The 24057-nt window shown below is 42.3% G+C and overlaps 1 protein-coding gene across 8 annotated transcripts in view; it reads left to right on the plus strand.

The window, feature by feature from the left end:
- Positions 1–24057, plus strand: part of SLC23A2 (solute carrier family 23 member 2) — a 161691-nt gene that overhangs the window by 116856 nt on the left and 20778 nt on the right. For 7 of the 8 annotated variants that reach the window (XM_089896589.1, XM_022556453.2, XM_089896593.1 and 4 more), the window contains 7 exons: positions 2518–2606; positions 3628–3698; positions 4647–4828; positions 14572–14692; positions 15209–15365; positions 18907–19054; positions 20177–20282. In XM_089896589.1, coding sequence (XP_089752715.1) covers positions 2518–2606; positions 3628–3698; positions 4647–4828; positions 14572–14692; positions 15209–15365; positions 18907–19054; positions 20177–20282 — 874 coding nt within the window. The remainder of the gene's footprint in view (positions 1–2517; positions 2607–3627; positions 3699–4646; positions 4829–14571; positions 14693–15208; positions 15366–18906; positions 19055–20176; positions 20283–24057) is intronic. The other variant, XM_089896595.1, reaches the window with a different exon arrangement.

The raw sequence follows: 24057 nt of genomic DNA on the forward strand, positions 1-24057 counted from the left end.
GGCAAAATTTTTTCCATAGAGTGATAAGCAGTGAATATTTTAGGCTCTGTGTTCTCTGTTTTGACTATTCAGCTCTACCATTGAAGCATAAAAGCAGGCACAGACAACTCGTGAATGAGTGAGGGTGGCTGTGTCCCAGTGAAACTCTACTCAATGAAAACAGTAGTTTGCCAGATTTGTTTCACTGTCCAGTTTGCTAACCTCTTATGTAAAGAAAAGCACAGTTTAATTTGTTTCCTTTCCAGTCATCAGTAGAGAATAAAATAGCAGACAGTCCTCTCTGCTTGCAGAGCCCAGGGATCTGAGGTTTAGGTGATTGTGTGAGTGAAGAGCCCCAGGAATTGACCAGCTTCATGCTGGGGAAGTGCCTGAAAAGCCACTTTATCAGATGAGAATATCAAGTGCTTTATCATCTTCAAATCTCTTTTTTGGAAAATTGGCTTTGTTGATTTTGATTTAGGGGAGCTCTTGTTTAATGAAGTAGTGTGCTCTCGCTGCAACTTTCCCTAAGAATACTTCAGTCAAGCCACTGATTTATGCTGCCAGTTATGGAGACCACACTTCACTGCTGGGATACTTACTGTAGGCCTGCTGCTTGTCTTTCAGCCAGAACTGCTTGTGGCAGGCAGTGTGCGTAGCTGCAGAGTGAACACATAAGCCGGCATGTGCATCTTTTACCAGGTCATCTTGGGAGACTTTGTCTGGGGCAGCATATGTGAGAATTTTCTGTTAGCACCCACTTTCAAAGGAACCCAGGGGCCTGGTTGTGTGAAAGTGAGTGAGCTCCTTTGCAGCAGTGCTCTCAAGGCCTTTGGTCATGGTGAAAGCCATAAAATGCACTCCCTGAAAGGTGCCCAGGCAACAGGCAGGTTCAAACTGAGACTCATGTCACCGGGAGTGGAGCCCAGAGCCAGTGTTCACTTTCCCACATCCAGTGAGTCACCAATGCAGGGTTGATTGCAGTGGTCCTAAGGATGAGATTTCTAAATGCAATCCATATTACATTGCTTGAAACATGAAATGATAGTAAAACAGATGCTGTTTGGACCATTTGAAGTAGCATCCATTCCTGATTAGATGCTGACCTCCGTTTACCCTTTCAGTACATTTCTGAAAAATCGTGCTTAAGGAATTTTTGTAAATCAAGCAGTGTTTTCCTTTTGCTATACATTCCCACTTCAGGGGACCTTCACTTCCACTTTCGATGGTACTATGCGCCAGGCCCCTCCAACAGGTAATTTATTAATGGATGGTTGTGGAGGGCATGCCCATGGGAGTGGCCACTAGCATTGCATCTGGTTTGTACTGTGCAGCCTGCCTCTGTGTCTTAAAGCCAGCATCTCTCAATTGATTTCATTGCAGGATTAAAATGGCCAGGAGAACAAAAGAATCTTAACCCTCATATAGCTCAGAATAATGTGTACCAGCTCTGGACTTGTAAAGCGGCTACATGTCCTTCAGCCAGAGCCACTGTTTCTCAGTCCAGTTACCGTATCACTCAGGGCAGAATATGCTGCCAGCTCAGAGGAGAGCATGCTGGCTTCCTATCCTGCTGGCCAGGACACTCATTCAAGGCTGCTTAGGAGTATTTAAGAATGATCTGGACATCTAGGAGTTCCTAACCTTGCTAACCAAAGGCTAGTTTCGTATTTTACCCCCAAAGTAATGTTAAAGATAGTGATTGAGTTCCCATGTTAGCCCATTATACATCTCTAATAATAAATGACAAAATCTTTTGAATTTGAGTAGTACCAGTGCTCATAAAGTCAATATGAAGTAGCTAAAATGTGATCGAATGATGGCATCTGAGGATCTCTGCATTTAGTTTGACATTGGAGGCAGGAAATTTAACAGAGTCTGCAAGCTTTCTGGGCCCTTTAAAAATAAGAGTTCAAGCACTTTTGAGTATTTTTTATGATTAAGAAGAATATTATATCTACTGTTGATTTGTAACTTACAGTTTTCCTTTTCCTCAATAGATAGATAGCTCACGTGATTTTAATGCTTACCCTCAGTGATTTAGGGCAGTTTTTGACTTACAAAATGGAACGACAGGGGGAGATAGATTTTTTCCATGATAACCAATAAGAATTTGAAAAGGAGGAGGAAGGAGAGGAGGAGGATGGTAAAATAGAAGATGTACACTGATGTTTATTAATAAGGAGCTCACAAGCTCAGCAGGACAGAAACATCCAAATGCCCGCATCCCCCACCCCCAAGGGGAAAGGTGGTGATGGCAGGGGCTGGTGTTGGGGTGCTGGCACTGACCACAGAGCTCCCCCAGGGCCCACCCTGGGGCTGTCTGTGTGGAGAGCAGCAGGAGGGGAGGACGGAGAAGCCAGCATCCCTGGCTGTGTGGCCGAGGACATCTTTGCAGACTGGGGCTCTTTCTTCCAGGTGTGCCTGCATTTACTCATGTGCTGTTTGTCTATGGAAAAGACTGTTAAGCTGTCAAATAGTGAACTACCTCGGTAGTTCCTGATGCCGTGATCATGGTTTTGGTCTCGTTTCTTTTAGGTTACCCCTGTTTCAGGCCAGTGCTTTTGCATTTCTGGCCCCTGCTCGAGCCATCCTGTCTTTAGATAAATGGAAATGTAACACCACAGGTAATTGCAGTTATTTCCACATATGTCATTGGGGTCCTTTAATGCAGGTGATAGAAGGGAGGCCTGGGCGTGCTGACCCCAGCAGTGTTAAATCCTTTCTGGAATCAGGCACAGAACACACAACCAACAAACAGCTTAGAACGCTCCAATCTGTGGATCATGTTTCTGTCTCTCTCTATCCACTTGTTCATCCCTAACCCCAAAGCAAGTAAGGACCAGAAAAGGACCTCATTTCTCTGTGCTAATGAAATTGATAAATATGGGGAAAGAATAGAAAATTATTTGTGCTATTTTTCTGCCTCTTTCTTTCAGTGGATTTTTTTGAACCACCAGTTAAACAACTCTCTTTGCTGCAATAGCATCCCTTCTCTGAAACATCTCTGCTTTTTAAGGATCTGGCTGCTTTGGTTTTCTGCAAATGACTTTCATTCCCCCTCCCATTCTCCTCATAGTGATTGCAAAGATCCTTAAATAACCCAGTAAGGTCAGGAAGAGATCAGATAGGGGATTTGAGGAAATCACATAGACCTGTTGTACTCTCAAAATATTGTTAAATTTTTAGGTTATAGGAGCAAAGTTTTCTAGCCCTCGTTTCCTTCCTTGCTCCTAGGAGTTGCTTTGTGACCACTGATTTGATTTAGGAACAGGAAAAGGGCCTCTGTTTTATCTAGGTTTTTAAAACCTCAATCAGGCAACCTTGCTATTGGGCATGTCAAAGAGCTGCTTGCAAAGGTTGGTCTTTGTATTAGGCTGGGACTAGCAATGTATATCACTAGTTCAGTCAGCTTTTGAGAAGCTGGGAGCGCTTGTTGATGAATAAATTTGGTTAAATTAGCAATGGGGGAATCCACCTTTCAGTATGATATGCCATAGTGTTGTAACTTGAATTTTAGGGATGAGTATTTATACAAATATACTTAGAACAGGGAGGAAATTCTTCTTAAAAAGAGTGAAATGAATATGTCCCGTGAAACATCAGTGTCACTCCAAGAAAAATTTTGTCTTTGTTTTTGTTTTTAAGATGTTTTGGTTGCCAATGGAACAACGGAGCTGTTACATACAGAACACATCTGGTATCCTCGGATACGCGAGGTAAAAGATAAACATTGTCTGCTTATGGCTTCTTTGTGTTTCTACTTATTTTCAGTGTTGGTCGTGACCAATAAATTGCAGTTGCTCTTTTTCTGTTTCAGGTACTGACATGTTCATTTCTGTTGTTAAAGTAAATGTAGATGGCATCACTGTAAAATAAAGCATGCAGAAATGCTTTGTGTGACCAGACAGTATTGTTTCTTACCCTCTTTTCCATCCTCCTTTCTCCTCCTCTCCTCATGTGTACCCACAGACCTATCTGCTTACACCCTCCGGCATAACAGCTCCCTTTGGAAGGAGCCACAGAGTCGATAGGTTGCAAAACTATTTATTCTGGCCTCAGTGTTTGCCTGTATTGGTGGAAGGAATTAAAGACACTTGTCTGCTTCAGTGTACTTGAATAGAACAGGGCGTAGGAGTCCTTAGGTGTGAAGAACAGCTGACAGTTTATCCAGATTTTCCAAAACCTATAAGATCATTCACGATTAGTTCAGAATTAACACAGATATGGCCATTCTGCACAGTAGAAACATTCCTTTAGAATTTTTGTCAATAACACTATCTTCTGAATGTCCTGCAGCGACTTACTTTTTAAAGTCAAGAATCTTTGTACTGCATTGTTCCTCTGAGGCTGGTTATGAATGTTGTGTCTTAAATGAGAATTATAAATTATGTCTGTCTCAATCAGTGAGAATAGGCAAGCTGACTTTGTGTCCAGTGCCCATTTCTGTAATACTCTTACATTAGTCAGGTTATACTTAAGTTTGCTAGATCCCAGTAACCCCCACTGGTTTCTTTTGAGGTTTGCCAGGAATTTTCCAGCTATGTTATGCCTGTTATATAATAACTTGGTGTCTTACAGAATTATCAGTTGTCGTTGCAGGTGACATTTAGAGTGTGTGATGTATAAGCAGCTTGCTCTTACGTCTGTGTCCTCTCTTGCTTCAGATCCAGGGAGCCATCATCATGTCCTCATTGATAGAAGTGGTTATCGGCCTCCTAGGCCTGCCTGGGGCTCTGCTGAAATACATCGGACCCCTGACCATCACACCCACGGTGGCCCTCATTGGCCTGTCTGGTTTCCAGGCGGCAGGAGAGAGAGCAGGGAAGCACTGGGGCATCGCCATGCTGTAAGTGTTCCAAGACCACTCAAAAGTGAACAGTAAAAATCTCCCCTCTTCCCAACACTGAGGGACAGCCTCTTTGAATGTTTTGAACATTTATATGAACTTCAGGAGACACTTAAATTAAGATTAGTCTGGTAGTTTAAACTTTATTTGCTTCATGCCAGGGAATTATTGAAGTAACATGCAGCCAAGGTATTCCAAAGACAGATTTGGCTGTGATGTGTAGAGGGAGGGTTGTAAGGTTTTAAACTTTGGGATGGGAGTAAGATGGTGACACCATTAACTCTTGACTTTTGTGGTCATGCCAAGTCTCATACACATGAGCTGGAATACCAAGAAGCTGAATCCTTTAGATGAGACTCAAAAATACTTCCAGACTGGCAGGAGACAGAGATGCTGCAGGAGGGGTGTTGGCATCAAAGGTGATTTGGCTCCTCGGTCAGATAGCTCTGCACATCTGTCAGGAAGCTGTTACTCCTTCCAGAGTCCTGCTAGTCAGTGCTAGTCCTTTTGCACAGTACTTGAAGTTAATTAAAGATGTCACTTACCCCTTTTTAAGTAATGTCAGTAAAGACATCCAGGACTTTATAAGATTATTAGAGCCACAGAATTCTATATACCACAGATAGAACCCACATTCTCTGTGTGTATCTGTAGAGCATATGTAAGAGTTGACCATATCATAGGGAAATGGTTCCAAGACTAGAATTTTACCGATCAGTAAAATTGCTTAAAAAATTTAATAACAATACAAGAGGATTTCTAATTGTTTTTGTTTTGCTTTGTAAAATGTTCTGTAATTATTAAATAACAAGCAGTACTTGTTGAGCCTGTGCATCAGTGTTATATACCACTGGTTGTATATATTATAAATTAAGATAGGTACCAGTGTTATCCCTGTTTAACAGCTAAAGAAATCGAGGGACAAAGATGCAGAGTTAGTTGCCTAGGGTCACACAGCTAGTAAGTGGCCACGATGGTTTTCAAAACCCAAATAGTCTGACTAGAACTTAACCCATAACACTTAATTGTGCCTCTCTGTGTTAGAACATGGTTTACAAATAAAGTGAATGCTTGCATAATTGTAATCCATGTATCATTATAAATTAAGGTATAGGAAAATATCCAGTGTTGCTCTTAATTTTCTCATTTCACCAAAGGTTGTCAATACTTCCATACCAGGATGGGTGAGTATAAGGCACGTAAGAATGTTCACTCAGTGAAATGCAGTAAGTTCCAAAAAGGAGAAATTGTATTTACCATCACGCAGTAAACTTTAGGAACCAATAATAAAAGAGTGAACAAAACCCCCAAACGACTTAGAAGCAAAAGAACACCATTGTAAATAACTCAGAGAGGAACTCAAAACTTCACAATTGCTGACAATTTAGCAAATCATGATGATAACAGCACTGGTCACACAGAGCAGTCAGTTCTCAAGAAAAGTCAAATAAAAATGAAGTACATGAAGAGTTTATCTCCAGAAACTAGAAAAACATGATAAAAAATGAACACAGTGAAAGCAGGGGAAAGAATTAATAAAGATACAAAAAACATGAAACAAATTGAAGTGATACATCCCAAAGGTGGTTCTTTGGAGAATGGCAAACATATACTATAGATAGGCTTCTGGCAGGGCTAATTAAGGTGAGAAAGGAATGCACGCACAAAGAGAGGGATAAAACTGCAGCTCCAGGGAAGATGTGTTGAATCTGTGTTCCTGCCCTGAAACTTAAAAAAAATAATAATAAAATAGGTGGCTTCCCAGCTGTTTCATTTGATAGATAATCAAAATTGACTCCTTCTCCCCCTGACATCTGGATATTAGGGCTCCTCAGAACTTGGTCCTGGGCCTCCTCCTGTCCACATGCTCTTCCCCTGGGACATCTCATCCAGTTCGTGGCATCAACAGACATGCATTATGCTGGTGGCTTCCACAGGAACCTGAAGCCCAGGCCTCTGAACTCAGACTTACAGATCGAACCCCTGACTTGCCCTCTCCATTTGCTGTTACACAAGACATTTCAAACTTCAAAGGAAGAAAGCTCCAAACTTTTCATTCCCTCCTTGCCCCCAAACCAGTTCGTTCTGTCGTCCTCTCAGTGGCACAGCCACACACCCAGGTGCTTAAGCCAGAAGCCCTGCAGTCATCCTTCTTTCTTCACTTTTCCTCATTCCCCACGTACAGCCCATCATTCTGTCCTACCTCCAGAACAAACAAATCCCCAGTCTATCCTCTGGACTGTCATTGCCACCACTCCCAGCCATCACTTCCAAACTGGTCTCCAGCTCCTTTTTTGTTCCCTTCCTGTCCATTCTCAGTCCTGTAAAATGCTTGGCCATTATCTCTTCAAGGCCTCCTCTTCTGTCTCCTCCTTTTGCTGGAATTCTAGAAGCTTTTAGGTCTTGTCATCACGATGTCTGAAACCTCACATGCTGCCCCTTGGTGGTCTGTTTACATCTCGGGCTTGGCACTCTTGTCCTCTTCTCTTTGGAATCTCAGGTGTTCATGGGAAATGATCTTGAATTACTTCAAAGATGCCCTCCTCCCCTCCATCCCTGCTTGTCTCTCTCTTTCTGGAACTTCTAGAATGTTGGTCCTCCCAAAGTCGTCCTCTTAACTTTCCTCTCCTGTCTTCCATCTCTTCGTCTTTTTTCTCTATTCATAGGAATTTTCCTCAGCTTTATGACTCCTTCCATTGAGGTTTTTATTTCTGCTCTCCTGTTCTTTAGTTTCCAGAGCTCTTCTTTTGTGCTTGGGATATCAGCTGTATGAGGGCAGGGCCTTAGCTCTATGCTAGTCACCATGGCACCGACAGCACCTGGTTCACCATCTGTCCCAGGGCAGGCGTTCAGTGAGAACATTGTGAATAAGTGAAGGGGGAGGGTCGGGAGGTGTGAGCACACCCTTGACCATGGGAAGAAAAGTCAAGATGTTGTGGAAGGACTTTCATTCCTAAAGGATGTGCTCCATTGATTAGACAGTGAGTGTATTACATCTTCAAGGAACAGAGAATTCCTGCACTGTTTAAACTGTTCCTGGAGCTTTGAAAAAGAAGGGAAACTTCACAGTTCTATCCTAATGGCAAATCCTGACAGAGCTAATGCAAAAGGGAGATCCTGGAACAACTTTTTCCTTCCTGGGGTTGTGTAAAACCCTGAGCAAATATATTCAGGTAGTAGCATCTAAAGCTCAGCATTTTTGTCTACTGTAAGGCTCCGTGCAATCTCTAAGATGTAAGTGTATAGAAAACTTTCAGAAAAGAGCCTTAGTAGACAGCTCTGCACATACTTAATTTTTGAAGTGCTACATCTATAAACATAATCTGAAAAGAATATTCCTTGGAACATGGTTTGGGAAAACGCCGCTATAGATAATATAATAAAAGGGCAATGTATTTATCATTTCAGGAACTCAAGGATGATTAAATATTAGAAAATTTATTAATAAAATTCATTATAGGTCTCTGGTGGGTTTTATTAATAAAAATCATGGTGACAAATTTTTAAAAATTGATCAAGTTCAACCTGTATCCCTACTGCAAACTGTTAGCAGTGATAAATAAGATTTTTAAATGCCCCATACATTAATGGTGAAAGACTTAAATTAGGCCTGCCTATTGAAATCAGAAACTGAGATAAGCATGTTTATTATCAGTATCATTTAGAGTTGTTCTGGATGTGTAGCCAATGCGTAAGACAAGAAAATAAAATAATATGGATCAATACAGAGAAAGTCAGGGAGAAGGAAATGATGACTTGCCCTTAATGATAATTAAAACACATTCCAGAATTTAATAACAACACTGTGACCTGAGACAGGGTGGACATTGGTAGAGCAGAATAGGAAGGCTAGAAACATAACCAATAAAAAAACTAATATTTAGTATATGATGGCAGGTCATATTCAAAATCAGTGAGGAATGGGAGAACTGTGTAGGAAGATAATTATTTGGAAAAAAGCTAGATTTCTGGTTTATATCAGAAATACATTTCAATTACTTACATATAGAAAATAAAACCATGAAAATGCTACAAGGAAACCTACATAAGTGTTTAATCATAAAAAAACAGGTTAGATAAAGCAGATATGGAAAGAGGAAGATTGATTTTACTACTGATGAATTTAAAACTCATATCAAAAACCAATGAAACTAAATTTTAAATGAATCTGGGAAAATATAACAAACTCCACAAGAAAGGCTAATGTTCCCAATTCATAGAGTTTCACCAATTAATTTAAAGGATAGAGAGTCCTGGTGGAGTAGTGAATGAAGGGTATTGTACGAACAACCACTTAACAGAAAAAAAAAAATACAAATAAACCAATTAGTGTTTAAAAAGGGTTGCCCTCCCTGGTTATCAAATTGCATATTCATATGGAACGCTTTAGCAGTGGGGGTATTGGTGGTGGGTCAACATGGGCTCCTGAGTCAGCCAGTAGATGTGGCATTTAGAGACAGACTCTCAGGGAAGAGGAAATGTGGTGAACCAGTACCTGCCGTTTCTAACATGATGCATAAGTCCCATGTTTTTCCTGAGAATATTTATTTTCTGTTTACTTTTCTTGTGGATAACTTAGAACCTATTCAAAAGTAGAATAGTGTAATAAATTGCCATATACCATCACCAAATGCTCAAGAAAAGTCTCATTTTGTCTGTACCCCCAAATTCATTGAAATTCTAGGATTTTGAGGTTTAATAATAATTAAACAGAGAAATCTAAAGTAAAATAATAGTCCCTCCCACACACCCCCATCCCTCTAAAAAATCTTCTCATGAATAACTAACAAAAATGTAGTATTTATCCTTCCATATTTTATATTATTGATGCAGAAATACAAACATGTGCACATATACAGCTTTACCATTATTTTATAATTTGTTTTTCATCCCAATAATTTGTCGGGGTCACATTTCCAAGACAATGTGTTTAGGTCTTTTTCATTCTTTGTACAACTGCACAATGTTAAGTAGTATGAAATAGTCTATATTAAACCATTCCCCAGTTGATACTCAAGCACGTTGTTTAAAATATTTGCTGTTGCAAACAATGCTGAAATACCTATTCTCATGTGTAAAGAATGAATATTAAAATAAATGATGATACAGTTTTTTAAATTGATGAAGTTGGTAGGGATTTAAGACCCTGTGTTGCAGTGAGTAGGAAATGGACACTCTTTTTTTAAAAAATTTATTTTATTGAAGTATAGTTGATTTACAATGTTGTGTTAATTTCTGCTGTACAGCAAAGTGATTCTTATATACACATTCTTTTTCATTATGGTTTATCACAGGGTATTGAATATAGTTCAGTGTGCTATACAGCAGGACCTTGTTTTTTTATTTTTTGTTTGTTTGTTTGTTTTGGGGGTTTTTTTGGCTGTGCCACGCGCCATACAGGATCTTAGTTTCCTGACCAGGGGTCAAACCCGTGCCCCCTGCAGTGGAAGCATGGAGTCTTAACCACTGGACCACCAGGGAAGTCCCAGGATCTTCTTGTTTATCCATTCTATATACAGTAGTTTGCATCTGCTAATCCCAAACTCCCAGTCCATCCCTCCCCTCCCCCCTCCCCCTTCGCAACCACAAGTCTGTTTTCTATGTCTGTGAGTCTGTTCTATTTTATAGATAAATTCATTTGTGTCATATTTTAGATTCCACATGTAAGTGATATCATATGGTATTTGTCTTTCTCCTTCTGACTTACTTCACTTAGTATGATAATCTCTAGGTCCATCCATGTTGCTGCGAATGGCATTATTTCATTCTTTTTTATGGCTAAGTAGTATTCCATTGCATATATGTACCACATCTTTTTTTTTTAAGTGTATGTGGTTTTTTTTAAATTGAAGTATAGTTCATTTACAATATCGTGTTAGTTTCTGTACCACATCTTCTTTATCCATTCATCTATCTTTGGACACTTAAGTTATTTCCATGTCTTGGCTATTGTAAATAGTGCTGCAGTGAACATTGGGGTGCATGTATCTTTTTGAATTAGAGTTTTCTCCAGATATATCCCCAAGAGTGGGATTGCATGATCATATGGCAACTCTGTTTTTAGTTTTCTGAGGAACCTCCATAGTGGCTGCGCCAATTTGCATTCCCACCAGCAGTGCAGGAGGGCTCCCTTTTCTCCACACCCTCTCCAGCATTCGTTTTTTATAGACTTTTTAATGATGGCCATTCTTTTTTTAAAAGATTAATTAATTATTTTTGTCTGCATTGGGTCTTCGTTGCTACACATGGGCTTTCTCTAGTTGTGGTGAGCAGGGGCTTCTCTTGTTGCGGAGCATGGGGTCTAGGCACTCAGGCTTCAGTAGTTGCAGCACACGGGCTCAGTAGTTGTGGCACACAGGCTTAGTTGCTCCATGGCATGTGGGATCTTCCCTGACCAGGGCTCAAACCCATGTCCCCTGCATTGGCAGGCAGATTCTTAACCACTGCGAATAATGGCCATTCTGACCGGTGTGAGGTGATACCTCATTGTAGTTTTGATTTGCATTTCTTTAATAATTAGTGATGTTGAGCATCTTTTCATGTGCCTGTTGGCCATCTGTGTGTCTTCTTTGGAGAAATGTCTATTTAGGTCTTCTGCCCATTTTTCAGTTGGGTTGTTTGGTTTTTTGTTATTGAGTTGTATGAGCTGTTTGTATATTTTGGAAATTAAGCACTTGTTGGTCACATTAGCAGATGGACATTGGTCTCTGTGTGGGATTGTAAATTCACCCAACCTTTCTGTATATATTTAGCAGTTTGTATCAAACACTTTTTAATAAGGTGTTCACTGTTTGACAGATCTGTTCTAGTCCTAGGAACTTGTCATAAGGAGACATTCAGACTGGTGCCAGAGAAGGATGATTCATTGCAGTTGTTTCTGTTGCTCCCAATGTCGTACCCTAGGGGACATGTTTAAATAAGATGTGGTACATCCAGTAGATGGAATGCTAAGCAGCCACTAAGGTGCTGATGCAGGTTGCCATCTCTTGAGGTGAGGGTGTTAACTGAGGCTGCAAGCTAGTTGGGAAGCAGCATGTAAAGTATGATTCGAGTTTGGTCCAAATGATGACCTGTTTGTGCTCTAGGGGCAAGGATGACATCAGATAGTCCTGTCTCCCTCTCTAATCCCGGTGCCTGGGACCCGATGACATGCTCTAAAACGGGCCCTCAACTCCCAGGCCGCGGGGTCCGCAGTCTGTTAGGTACCGGGCCGCACAGCAGGAGGTGAGTGGCGGGCAAGTGAGCGAAGCTTCACCTGCCGCTCCCCATTGCTCACATGACCACCTGAACCATCTACCCCCCATCCCACCCCCGTCTGTGGAAAAATTGTCTTCCACAAAACCGGTCCCCGGTGCCAGAAAGGTTGGGGACCGCTGCTCTTAAAAAGCCCTGGGAATTGATAGACCAGAATGCTGCATGCTTATCGCCCAGTGTGAGATGATGAGTGGTCTTCAAGATTTTGTCTCTTTTTGCTTATCAGCCTTTTATAATTTTTCTACATCTTAGTATGCATTGCTTGCATAATATAGGTAAGGTTAAAACAAAGGCAGACATCTATAACACACACGCCTACACACACACACACACACACACACACACACATCCCTACACACACACACACTCCTAACCACAACACACACACCCATATACACACACCCCTACACAAACACACACACCCTGCACACACACACACTCCTAACCACAGGACACACACCCATATACACACACCCCTACATACACATATACACTCCTAACCACAAAACACACACCCCTACACACACACACACCCTACACACACACACACACTCTCCTAAAAAAAACAAAAAAACAAAAAAAACAAAGGTAGACAAACAAGCAAAATGTAACATGAGATGGAAAACACCTGATGTGGTGGACAAGAACCCTGGCCTGAGGATCCAGGCTCAGATCCTGTCCCTTATGTGCTAGGCCAAGTCTTATGAACTCAGACACATCACCCACTGCTGAGCCTCTGCTTCTGCCTCTCTGCAGTGGGGCTGCCTGCCCTGCCTGCCCCACAAGTGTATTTGAGGATAAAAATAGAAGAGTAGTGTTCACCTGCCCAGTTCACTTACTCAATTTCAGTTGCCATATTTGAGCCTGAGATCTGGGTGACCTTCCTTGTATTCTGTTATGTGTTTCCTTTCCATTTTTAAACATGCTTTGAAAAGTGAACACCATAATGCAGGTGTAACTGTCAGGTGGGATGTTGCCTGCAATAATTATAACAGTAATAATAGATACCAGGCTTTTTTGGATTTTAGTATATACTTTGGAAGGAAACCAATAACTTTTTTAAGACATGAAAATTTTACGTTGGTCTAAGTTTAAAATACACCTGTTCTAGTATCCCTCATTATCATATTGGTTTTTGTTAAACTTCACCTTCCTGGGGGAGTTGGAATAACTTGGGCACCATTTATGTTTTCATCCTTGAACTGGTACTGGTCTGATGACTTTGTGGTGGTACCAGGTCAGCAAAGTGCCTGCATAGGTGGGGAGATGGTAGAGTGGTGGCCGGCTGCAGTCAACACCTCAGGTGGAATGTGACCATGAAGCTGCAGTTGACCAGCTCTTAATGAAACTGATAATTCCATCTCAGCAATTAGAATTGTGCCCAGGAACAATTAAGCTTAACTTTGACTGAGAATCAACTCTTCCTGCCAACTCTACCTCAGGTTGTAAGGGAAAGAATGAGTCCCTATGGGTGATGAGACAAATTGTTGTACTCCTTCATCATTTCAGCGGTGGGAAGCCATCCCACACCTGCCACACATGGGGCACCAGACAGATGAGGTTGTGTTGGGTCCTGCTGCAGGGGAGCGACCAGCCGACCTGCCTCCTGCAGCATTCAGTGTACCTGGGTCAAGAGTGTGGGACTCGGTAGAGAGAAACTGTTGAGTCAACCCAGGCATCCCTGCCTTCACAAACAGTGCGGCAAGGTAGTTCAGAACCCAGGCTGTAGAGCTAGACCTCTGGCCCACGTAGCTGCATGATCTTGGACTGCTGGCTTTGTTTCTCTGTAAAGTGGATGGTTATAGAAGCCGCTGTAGAAGGCTGGGATGATGGGCAGGAAGACCTATGTGTAATGTCTGACACAGAAACCTCTCAGGAATATTATTATTAATATTGAATTCTACTGTATATAGCTTCCTTAAATATTGAAGTTTTACTTTTTGCTTTTTAAAAGTAATTTATGTTCCTTACAAGTAAATCAGAAAATACAGAAAAGTGGGGGAAAAAAGGTCACAAATCACATTGCCACCTGAAGCCAATCCTTGTGAGCCTTTTGGATCCTGTCCTTCTTACCTGTTTGCATGCATACATGCATGTGTGTGTGTACATGCACTCTTGTGTGGTAGCTGCTTTTTAGTTAATTTATAGTTGTAATTATACTGTGCAGTATGTTGTTATCTGTCATCTTGTTTTTTTCCCTTACATAGTGTGAGATTTTCCTATCAGTGTGTACATTCTTTGGGTTTTCTTATTCTATTAAGGAATATTTAGCGAAAGCATTTACATGACAATTTCATTTCCATATCTAGAAATGTTAAGATCTAAAAATCATTTCCAAAAAATATGATGTCCCAAATGATAGAGGACGAGCAGCTTTGTAGAGAAATGAGTTGAACACGTGTGGTCAATTTTGCCATTGAAGATTTGAGTATTATTTTTAACACAGATATAACAGCCTTTAACCTAGATCATTTTCTTTCTCTCCTCAGGACAATTTTCCTAGTATTACTGTTTTCTCAATATGCCAGAAATGTTAAATTTCCTCTCCCAATTTACAAATCCAAGAAAGGATGGACTGCATACAAGTTACAGCTTTTCAAAATGTTCCCTGTGAGTAGTCACCTTTTTTTTTTTGGCAATATTGCCTTTGGTTCATATGTAAAATGTTTATATGAGAAGAGGGGTTTTAAGCAGGTCATCTTGGGGGGACCATGTCTGTGTGATGATATCAGGGTACTAATGACCACCCAAATCACCATGGACCTAAAATTTAAAAGCAGTGGAAGTTTCCAATACTGGAGTCCTTTTAGCAGTATGTGAGAGGACATTGATTGTCCTTGGAATTGAGGGAGGTCTGACTCCATGTGGCCTTTTCAGGCCCATTGTCCGTTATTCTTATTTTACTAGCCAGATTCGGGCCAAATCACTTTACTACATAAAATTGCTCTCTCTAAATGTGATTCCATTCAAGGAATAGTTTCTAAGCAGATCCCTTATGTATTTTTTCTGCAAAGTACTGATGATGATGGGCTCTGGGGTATGATACTCCAACTGCAGGAAGGCGTCTTTTGCCAACAACCACCACTTCTGTTGGCCTGACAGAGCTTTTTCCTTTGACCACTTCAGATCATCCTGGCCATCCTTGTGTCCTGGCTGCTCTGCTTCATCTTCACAGTAACAGATGTCTTCCCTCCTGATAGCACGAAGTACGGCTTCTATGCTCGAACTGATGCCAGGCAGGGTGTGCTTCTGGTAGCCCCGTGGTTTAAGGTCCCATACCCATGTAAGTATTCTGGTGGCCAAGAGGGGTCAGGAGCCCACAAGGGCCCAACCTAGAGGAGTTGGAAGTTGGCAGGAGGCTCTCCAACACGAAAGGCCTTCTTTGTCCCAGAGCATGCCCTGGAAGTCTTACCATTCTGGCCCTTAGAGGATTAGACCGCAGAAAAGGGAGGCAGGAGGCTTTGTCCCCAGAGGGCCATAATTAACACACAGAGACTGACCAGCTCCCTTCTCAGGTATACTGGTTGTTTCTTTTGGTTCCACTAAGGCAAAATCCCAGACATAAAGGGGTCTCTTGCCAGATTTGATCTCTGGTGGCCAGGATTTGAGGGCAGCTGCTTAGAAAGGCAAGTACAGAGCTGCACAGTACCCAAGCCACTGAAATGAACAGACTTGAGTGGGAGGGGCCTGAATGTTAGCAGATGGCTCAAGCATGATGGAGTTTGTATAATCTTTTAATGGGTAGCTATAATTTTTTTTTAATTTGGTCACAGCTGTCAGGTAAACTAATATTCATTCACAAATGGATGGACGATGGATCTTACGTCATAATTTCAGTGTTGGGTAACTCTTGGCCAGGTGGCAGGGATATACAATCCCCATCCAAGGTATGTCTTGGATTCATGTATAGCGTTTTCTAGACCCCAGCCCCGAAAGTGATTGGTGTGAACCCAGTGATGATTGCATGCTTGTTGTTGTATTGTGCAGCGTCTGTTCCTGGCATTTAAGGTTTTTATTAGAATGGAAACCTGAACTTAGTTGGGTTGTGCCACTTTATGCCCCTGTCCAGCAGTCACATTTTCATATTTTATGACAAGGAGGAAGAGCCAAGGATATTAAGACTGGGTTAGAGATAACTGTTCTAAGGATTTCCCTGGAGGTCCAGTGGCTGGGGCTCTTGTGCTTCCATTGCCGGGGGCACGGGTTCAATTCCTGGTCAGGGAACTAAGATCCCACATGCCACGACATGGCCGAAAAAAAAGAAAAGATAACTGTTCTAAGCATGTTAAATGATAAGGATGCTGGCAGTTGTTCCTTCTGGTCTTGACACATTTACAAACACTGTAAAAAGCTTAGTCTTTCTAAAAAACATTCTCATCAGATTATATGGTATAAGTATGTATTTATGTATACACAAATTCGTCCCCCCATTCCCCCCCAGTACATGGTTCATAAACATACATGTAATCTGAGATAAAGTGAGTTTAAAAGTCGATTGGTGAGGGAGTCAGGGGAGGCATGGGAGGACAGGTAGGAGGAAGCCCCCACGGCACATGCGGGGTGGTCCTCGCTGCCTGTGCATGTGGCTCCCAAGATGAGCACAAATAGAAACACAGAGTGGGGTGTCCAGGAGAAGCAGCTGTGCGTGTGTTGAAAGACCAGAGAGATTTTGCTCAGGTACCATGGGGCCCATGCACAAGGAGGCATAACTGAGTTGGACAGGACCTTAATGTCATGACTGCAGAGAGTGCTGTCTGGCTCCTCTTGACAACAGCCCTTGACTGCCACCAGCTTCTCTATTGCCAGAGCTCCCCTAGATAAAGAGCTACTTCCAGAGCCAGAGGATGTAGTCTTATGTACTCGCTAATGATTTGGCTTAATCCAGAGACAAGTTTTCATATATCTAGAGCAGTGGTTCTTAGTCTTTAATATGCTAAGAATTACCTGGATTAGTTGTTAAAATACAGATTTCTGGTCCAAAATGTCAACAGTGCCAAGTTGAGAAACCTGCTATAAAGTAACAAAATAAATTAAAGCTTCTAGATAAGAGGAAAGATGAAATAACAGACTTAAATAGAAGGCTGGAAGCCAGCAGGTTTAAAATTTAAATTAATAATCTGAAGGAAAAGGGATCAAAAATTAAGGTAACAAATTTTAAATGTTGTAAATGGAATAAATATTTTTAAAATAAGGACTTCAGGCAAAGGGGAAAAAAATAAGAAAGCAGTAAAAAAGTAAAAAGACAGAAAATAAAAGGCAATTTCTGAAAAATAATAAATGGCAAAATGAAACAAAAATCCAAGCCCCAAAATCAAGATACTAAAATGAAACCACAGTGCTACATCAGCAAAGGTAGCCATATAAAAGGTTATCTAGAAAACACAAAATGTTGCTTGATAAAGAAATCATCTTCATGAGAAGAATCCATTCCAAACCAATCCAGAGACGAGATGTTGACCAAGCCAGTTGCTGGTGGGTCTGCACCTTGAACCCCTGACTACAGGCTGCCTCTGCACCCCCTGGTCAGCTCCCACAGGGTAAAGTGAGCTCCAGGCAGGAAAAGTTCTGTCTACACATATACTCCAGGCATATTCTGCACATCTTACTTTACATGTCATCTTTTTCTTTCCAAACCTGTGGTTGCTCCCATTACCTATGAGACAGAGACCAAGCCCCTCCAGGGGGCTGGTCAAGGCCCTCCAAACCTACCTGCCCCATGCTGCACACCCTCCTCTGCTGAGCACTAGCCTATTCTTGCCCAGCTGCATCCATCCACTGATGCTCAGGCTGCTGCCTACCCAGAACGCCCTCTCCACCTGTCTCCTGCTCTCCAGGCCCTTCTTGGATAGGGACTGTGCTACTTCCTGACTTCGTAACTGGTACTCATTGTGACCTGGTTTGGATTGCCTTCATTTGAAGTCTAATCATTGCACTGGTTCCAAGATCTTTTAGTGTTCTGATCCCTCAGTACACTGTTGGCCCCTGCACAAGAGAACATTTTATACATTTCTTTTTTCACTGTCCTTTCTATTTAGTAGCTCTATTATAACTAATGGTTCAGGGAAAGAAGATCTAGGTACTTTACAAAGAAGTCTATTCGTTCTAACAGTGAAGGTTCCTCATGCTATTTTTATTAAATAAGATCAATGGTTTTTGGTATCCAAATAGATATACTTTTAAAGAAAAAAAAACCCTACTAAAAATTAAATCTGGATAGGATACTCAAAATGAAGCTACCTGGGGACTTTGCTTTGCTTTCTTAAAGGAAACTCTTTAATTTTCCATAACATGGTTTACTTAAAAAAAAAAAAAAAGTGCTGGAATTATACTAGAGAAGGGTTATCTATACTTTGTGCCATGCTTTACTGTTGGGATTTAAATTTAGCTGGTGATTTTTCATTTGACGCCACCCCCTGGGCAGGAGCACTATTTTGTATCATGCTTGCACAGCAGGGCTAAAAATCCTCTTCATACAAATTCCTATGCCAACAAAGCAGGCTGTGTTGAACTGTAATTTAACAGACACTGAGTGTGGCTTTGAAGCAGGAAGAGAAGCACCCACCTCTTCCAGCCAAACAATTTCTTCTTTTAAATAAAGCAGCTCAATCCTGGTTATGGTTGTCTTCATCCAACTCAGAAACTATTCCCAGGCATATAGTTCACTGATGACTTAGGTGTAAAAATAAATAGTTTCCATGAGCTTCAAAAATCTGAGTGGATCTTGTAGAGTCCTCTAACATACTGAAGGACTCAATGTCCTGAAAACTTTTGCCTGCCTCTCTAAGAAAGTTCATGAGGCTTTCATGCTTGTTTTCCTTCCTTAGTTCAATGGGGACTGCCCACCATCTCTGCGGCTGGTGTCATCGGCATGCTCAGTGCGGTCGTTGCCAGTATTATCGAGTCTATCGGGGACTACTACGCCTGTGCAAGGCTGTCCTGTGCCCCACCGCCCCCCATCCATGCAATAAACAGGTGCGTTCCTGAGAAAAAACGAGCTCTTCATCGGGCCCAGCGCCTCATACTTTGCTCTTTGGTTTGGATAACCAAGAGTTTCAACATGAAGTAGCCAAGCACCAGGGCTCTTTATTGGCTGTTTGTTTTGGACAAGTCACTGCCCCCATTTTGCCCTGATTTTCCTCATCCATGATATGGAGCAGAATTCCCACCTTTCTTCCTCATGGTAACAGTTGTATAAGACATTCTCTGTGAGATCACTCCAGACCTTAAACTCACCAAAACAAGTACCAGATACTGCCATTGTTCTGTGCTTGGTTTGGGTCATGGATGTATTGTCCCCTTTGATTTCTTGTTTTCCCAGCTGTTCTATTCACAGTTACAATTCATATATAGAGAGACAGGAGCAGGAATAAATGAAGTCTGTAGAATCTAGAGGTTTATGAGCTGTGGGGTTTATATTCTCAGCACATCTGGTCTTTAGTTTCTGGATGCTGGGGGCAAATTGGGCCCTATGGAAGCTGCAGAGAAGAGAAAATAGCCCAGATCATTCCGCCTTTCCCAGCCAGCTGCCACCCTTCCAAAAGGGATTGTGTGTGATGAGATCCAAAGGACTGGTGTCTTAGCACCTCTTGCATTGGTTCTGTTGGGGTTTAGAGTCCTGGTTTTTCTGTTTTTCTCTAATGGAGTTATTGCATATGAGTAAATTACTTATATACTGATTCTTTTAAAAGTTCTAATGTTTACAAAATTACAAAGCATTTCTTTTCTGATAAAACTATATAGTAATAGGAAAGGAATCAAATCAATGGATGACCCATGTTTGTCTTAGATTCCAACAAATGACTTTAATTTCTGGCTAAAATCTTTTAATTTGGAATAATTTTTAATCATTTGTGTCTGATGTGTGGTTCAGAGATGTACTTCTCAAAGTTGAATGAGCATGGAGAATACTGTTAAAATGCAGGTCTTCAGATCTGGGATGGGGCCTGAGAGTCTGCATTGCTAACCCCTCCTGGGGAGTGTGGAGGCTTCAGGTCTGTGGACCCTGCCTTTGGGTCACAACCATTTAGAGTGTATTTCAGAGTATTTCTCCCGTGGAATGAATGTTTTTCTTTCCCCCATTCCTTTACGTTTTAGGGGGATTTTCGTGGAGGGTCTCTCCTGTGTTCTCGATGGCATATTTGGTACTGGGAATGGCTCTACTTCATCCAGTCCCAACATTGGAGTTTTGGGAATTACTAAGGTACAAATATTTTTCTAATTAAATGGTTGGGCCTCTAAATGTTGATCCATTTCATTGATTGGTCTGGCCACTGTGAGTTCCAAAACGATGGCCTCCAATTCCGAGATCATCTTCTTCCCCATCTCTTATTTTTTCATTGATGGGTTTATGGAATGCTGATAGAGGTCTCTTTCGCCTTGACTGACCTGGGTAGGCAGGCACTCTGGTGCTATTCCTTCATACATTCCACAGATTTTTATTAAGCACTGACCCTTTGCCAGGCTACTGTTCTAGGCACTTGGGATACATCAGTGAATAAAAAAGAAAAATATCCCCGTCGTCTGTGGAGTTTAGATTCTAGCAGAGGAAGACAAGCAATAAATAGTAAGCATAATAAGTATGACAGAAATATGGGGCAGGGTGGGGGATCAGGAGGGTAAGTGTTAAATCGGGTAGTCAGGCTAAGCCTCGTTGAGAAGATGACTTTGAACGAAGACCTGATGGAGCTGAGGGAGGGAACTGTGCAGGTACCTGGGGAGGGGCATTCATTCCGGCAGGGCAACCGCCAGTGCAAAGCCTATCACAGGAGCAGGCTGGCACTCTGCAGATCAGCAAGGAGGCTAGTGGGGCAGGAAGCAGAGAGGGAAGTGGGAGTGGGCCTGGTAAGAGCAGATAAGGTTCTTGGGGTAGCTGAGGGCCAGGTCCTGCAGCCCTACAGGCTGCCAGGGGCCGAGTGGAAGTGGGGGCCGCAGGGTGTGACTCCATCTGATTTTTTTTTTTTTTTTTTTAAGAATCACTATGGCTGCTATGATGAAAGTAGAACATGGTGGTCAGGAGAGAGGGTAGAAACAGGAGACCAGTTAGGAGATGGCACTAGTTCTAGATGAGAAATTATATTACTCATTACAAATAAATCAATCTTACAGTAACACAGTTTTCAAACTGCAGCAGCATCATTCTCTTTCAGATGAAATCGGTTGTGGAGTTAAGTGGCAGCACAAGCCACAGCGAGTCACTCAGATTGAAGCAGTGCCTGGGTCTGAAGTCCTCCCCACTTGTCTCTCCTCCCCACCCCACTCGAAGCACAGGCACCACAATCCAGCCTCAGTAAAAAGGAGGCTACTTCTTGGCCTTTCAAATTTACTAGCAAATAAATTTTATATCCCGGTTGCTTTGGGCCAGAGCTTGCTGTTTGCCCAGGGTGTTGAGGAATGCAGCTCGGCCCTGGCCATTGTATGTTGCACAGCTAGACACCGTTAGAACTGGTTCACCATCTAGGGTGGCCTGCATGAGTCAGAAGTCTTCCTCCTGAACTTGAGAACTTGGGGGTGGGCTGGAGCCTTCTAGAACTGTTTGACCTCTTTAAAATTAGAAATCCTCCTCCAGCCCTCTGCAAGATTATATAACCAGATGAAAAGAAACCAGATACTTAGTTTGGTTAATTGTAACTGCAAATCCAAGTGAAAGGGAGCAGGGCATGCACTGTGCAAGCCTGACATGCTGGTTGATTTCCTGTAAGTTGGCCAGGCCATCACAGAGCTCAGCCTCAGGTGTGCTGGTGGCCCCACCTGCTGCCTGTTGCTCCTGGCACATGACATGTGAGGGCTGCCTGATGGGCACTTCCTCCAGGATGCCTGGGTCCTATTGCTGCTCATGGTGAGAGCAGATGCTGAGCATACAGAGCTAAGGGAAGGGTCAAATGGGCACCAGATGGGGCATAAGCCACTCACTCTTTAGCCAGTTTGCTGCCATGAGCCTGTAGACATATAACTAATCCAAAATAACAGAGTAGTAAAATTATTATAGATGGAGGGACTCTTGGGGAAACAGTTTAACAAACCAGCTCCCTTTCTGCACCTTTTTAAAACACATCATCACATAATTTAACCAAGGTCACTGTAGGGAGTAAGTAGTGCTGTCATTAAGGTTCCTTCTAAAACTTGACTGAGATGGTTTGGGGAATAATTATCTTTATTATAATTTCGTTAGTGCTAGCTTATTCTGAAAAGGCACCCTGCCCGCATTTTTTAATTGGGCCAATTGATCTTACCTCGGAATCCCTTTGGACCCATTTACCCTAGGCAAAGGCCTTATCCATTTGAGAGCAATATCAGCCCTGGAATTGGTTTCCATTGCCCTGACTCACAAGGGGGTATAATTGAGCCATCTACACAGAAGCCGTGGGGTGGGGAAGTAGGACTTGCACCAGAAACTTCTCTGTGGCCTGAGCCATGTGGCTGATGGAAGATTCCTGCCCAGGAAAAAGGAAGCACAAGGTTATAGGCAGTATTCTGCCTCTTTTCCAGCTGAAGGACTTGGGACAGTCATTTTCTGATTAGAACTCAGATCTGAAATCTGACAGTTCTAGATCTAGATCTGTGTTATCTCATATGGTAGTCAGTAGCCACATGTGGCTGGTGGCCACAGGAAAGCACAGATACAGAACGTTTCCATCACTGTATGAATTTCTTCCAGACACCACTGTCTGGACCATTGTATCAGACTTCCAGAACAAATAGAAAGAGGGTGATATGTGGCTCTTCCAGAGAATCTACCTCCATTTCCTGGCAACTCCACTGTTTGCTATCCTTTATCCAGTTATGGCGTTCCATGTACAGACATGGACATTCTAACTATTTGATCAGAGTTGAGGCTGCCTACCCCATTGTGTGTTCTGAAGTTCTGAGGGTTGAATGGGTTGGATTCCATGTGCAGGACTTCTCTGCTGAGTGTGTTCCAGTGTCTGTCCCACAGAGAAGGGCAGCATGACATGGTAGGGAGGTGGCTGCTTTGGATCCAGCCTTGGTTCCATCACATTCTCCTAAAGTGACCACGGGCAAGAAACGTCACCTCTCTGAGTTTCTATACCCTTGTCTATAAAGATAGCTCGCAAGGTTTTGGAATTAATAACTTGATGTAAAACACTTAGCATGTGGTTAAATAAGCAAAATAGAGATACTGTTATATGATATTTAGCCCTAAGTTTATTTCTAGGAAGAGTAAACACCATCTTCCCTGGCTGAACTATCTCTTTGATGGTATCCAGAGGGAGGTCATTTCTCCTCTGCAGCATACCACCCTGTTGAACACTTTGGAAAGTCAGAAATGCAGTGTCGATTTTTCAGTGGCCCTAGGCAAAGCCACAGTTCAGGAAGGAGATCAGAAGGGAGCCTGGGAGGTGATTCCAGGGAGTGGAGAAAGGAGATGTGAAGGCTCCATGTAAGCACCAGCAGGGGAGGGATTTTTAGGGCTGTGTCTCTGGTGTTTGGAACAGAAATGTGTAATAGGCACTCACTTAATGTTTGTTGAACAGAAGAATGGCTAACTTGCTGCTTTTTTTGGACAGCATCTAAGACAGATCAGCCTTCCTTGCATGGTTTTCATAAAAGATTTATTGTTTCAGGCATCCCTAGGGCCAGCTCAGCCCTCCCCCCTGCACATCTAACTGGGCTGACCTTGCTGGGAGGTGGATCCCTCTGTCTGGTTGCTCTTTCTCTTACTCATGCCTCAAGACCATCTCCAGGGAACCCTCCCCAACTTTTCAGAGTTTTCTCTTCCCACTGGACTCCCACGCAACATGACAATTGCAACAGTACAATTATTTTATCGTAAGCTTGTGACTTACTCATCTTTGTATCCACCACCGCCCCCCATCCCAGTTTCCCAAGTGCTGGTCACATAGTAGGTCCTTGAAAATGCTGAAAAACAAGCTATTTGTAAATGAAAGCCTTCCGAATCATGTATTACAGCCAAGTGTAAGTCACTTTTGCTCCATTTGCCAGTTTGCATGACCTTT

This window comes from Delphinapterus leucas, chromosome 15 (genome assembly GCF_059928025.1).
Source record: "Delphinapterus leucas isolate spDelLeu-1000000601 "Yukka" chromosome 15, BTC_Dleu_Yukka2, whole genome shotgun sequence".
Lineage (NCBI taxonomy): Eukaryota > Metazoa > Chordata > Mammalia > Artiodactyla > Monodontidae > Delphinapterus > Delphinapterus leucas.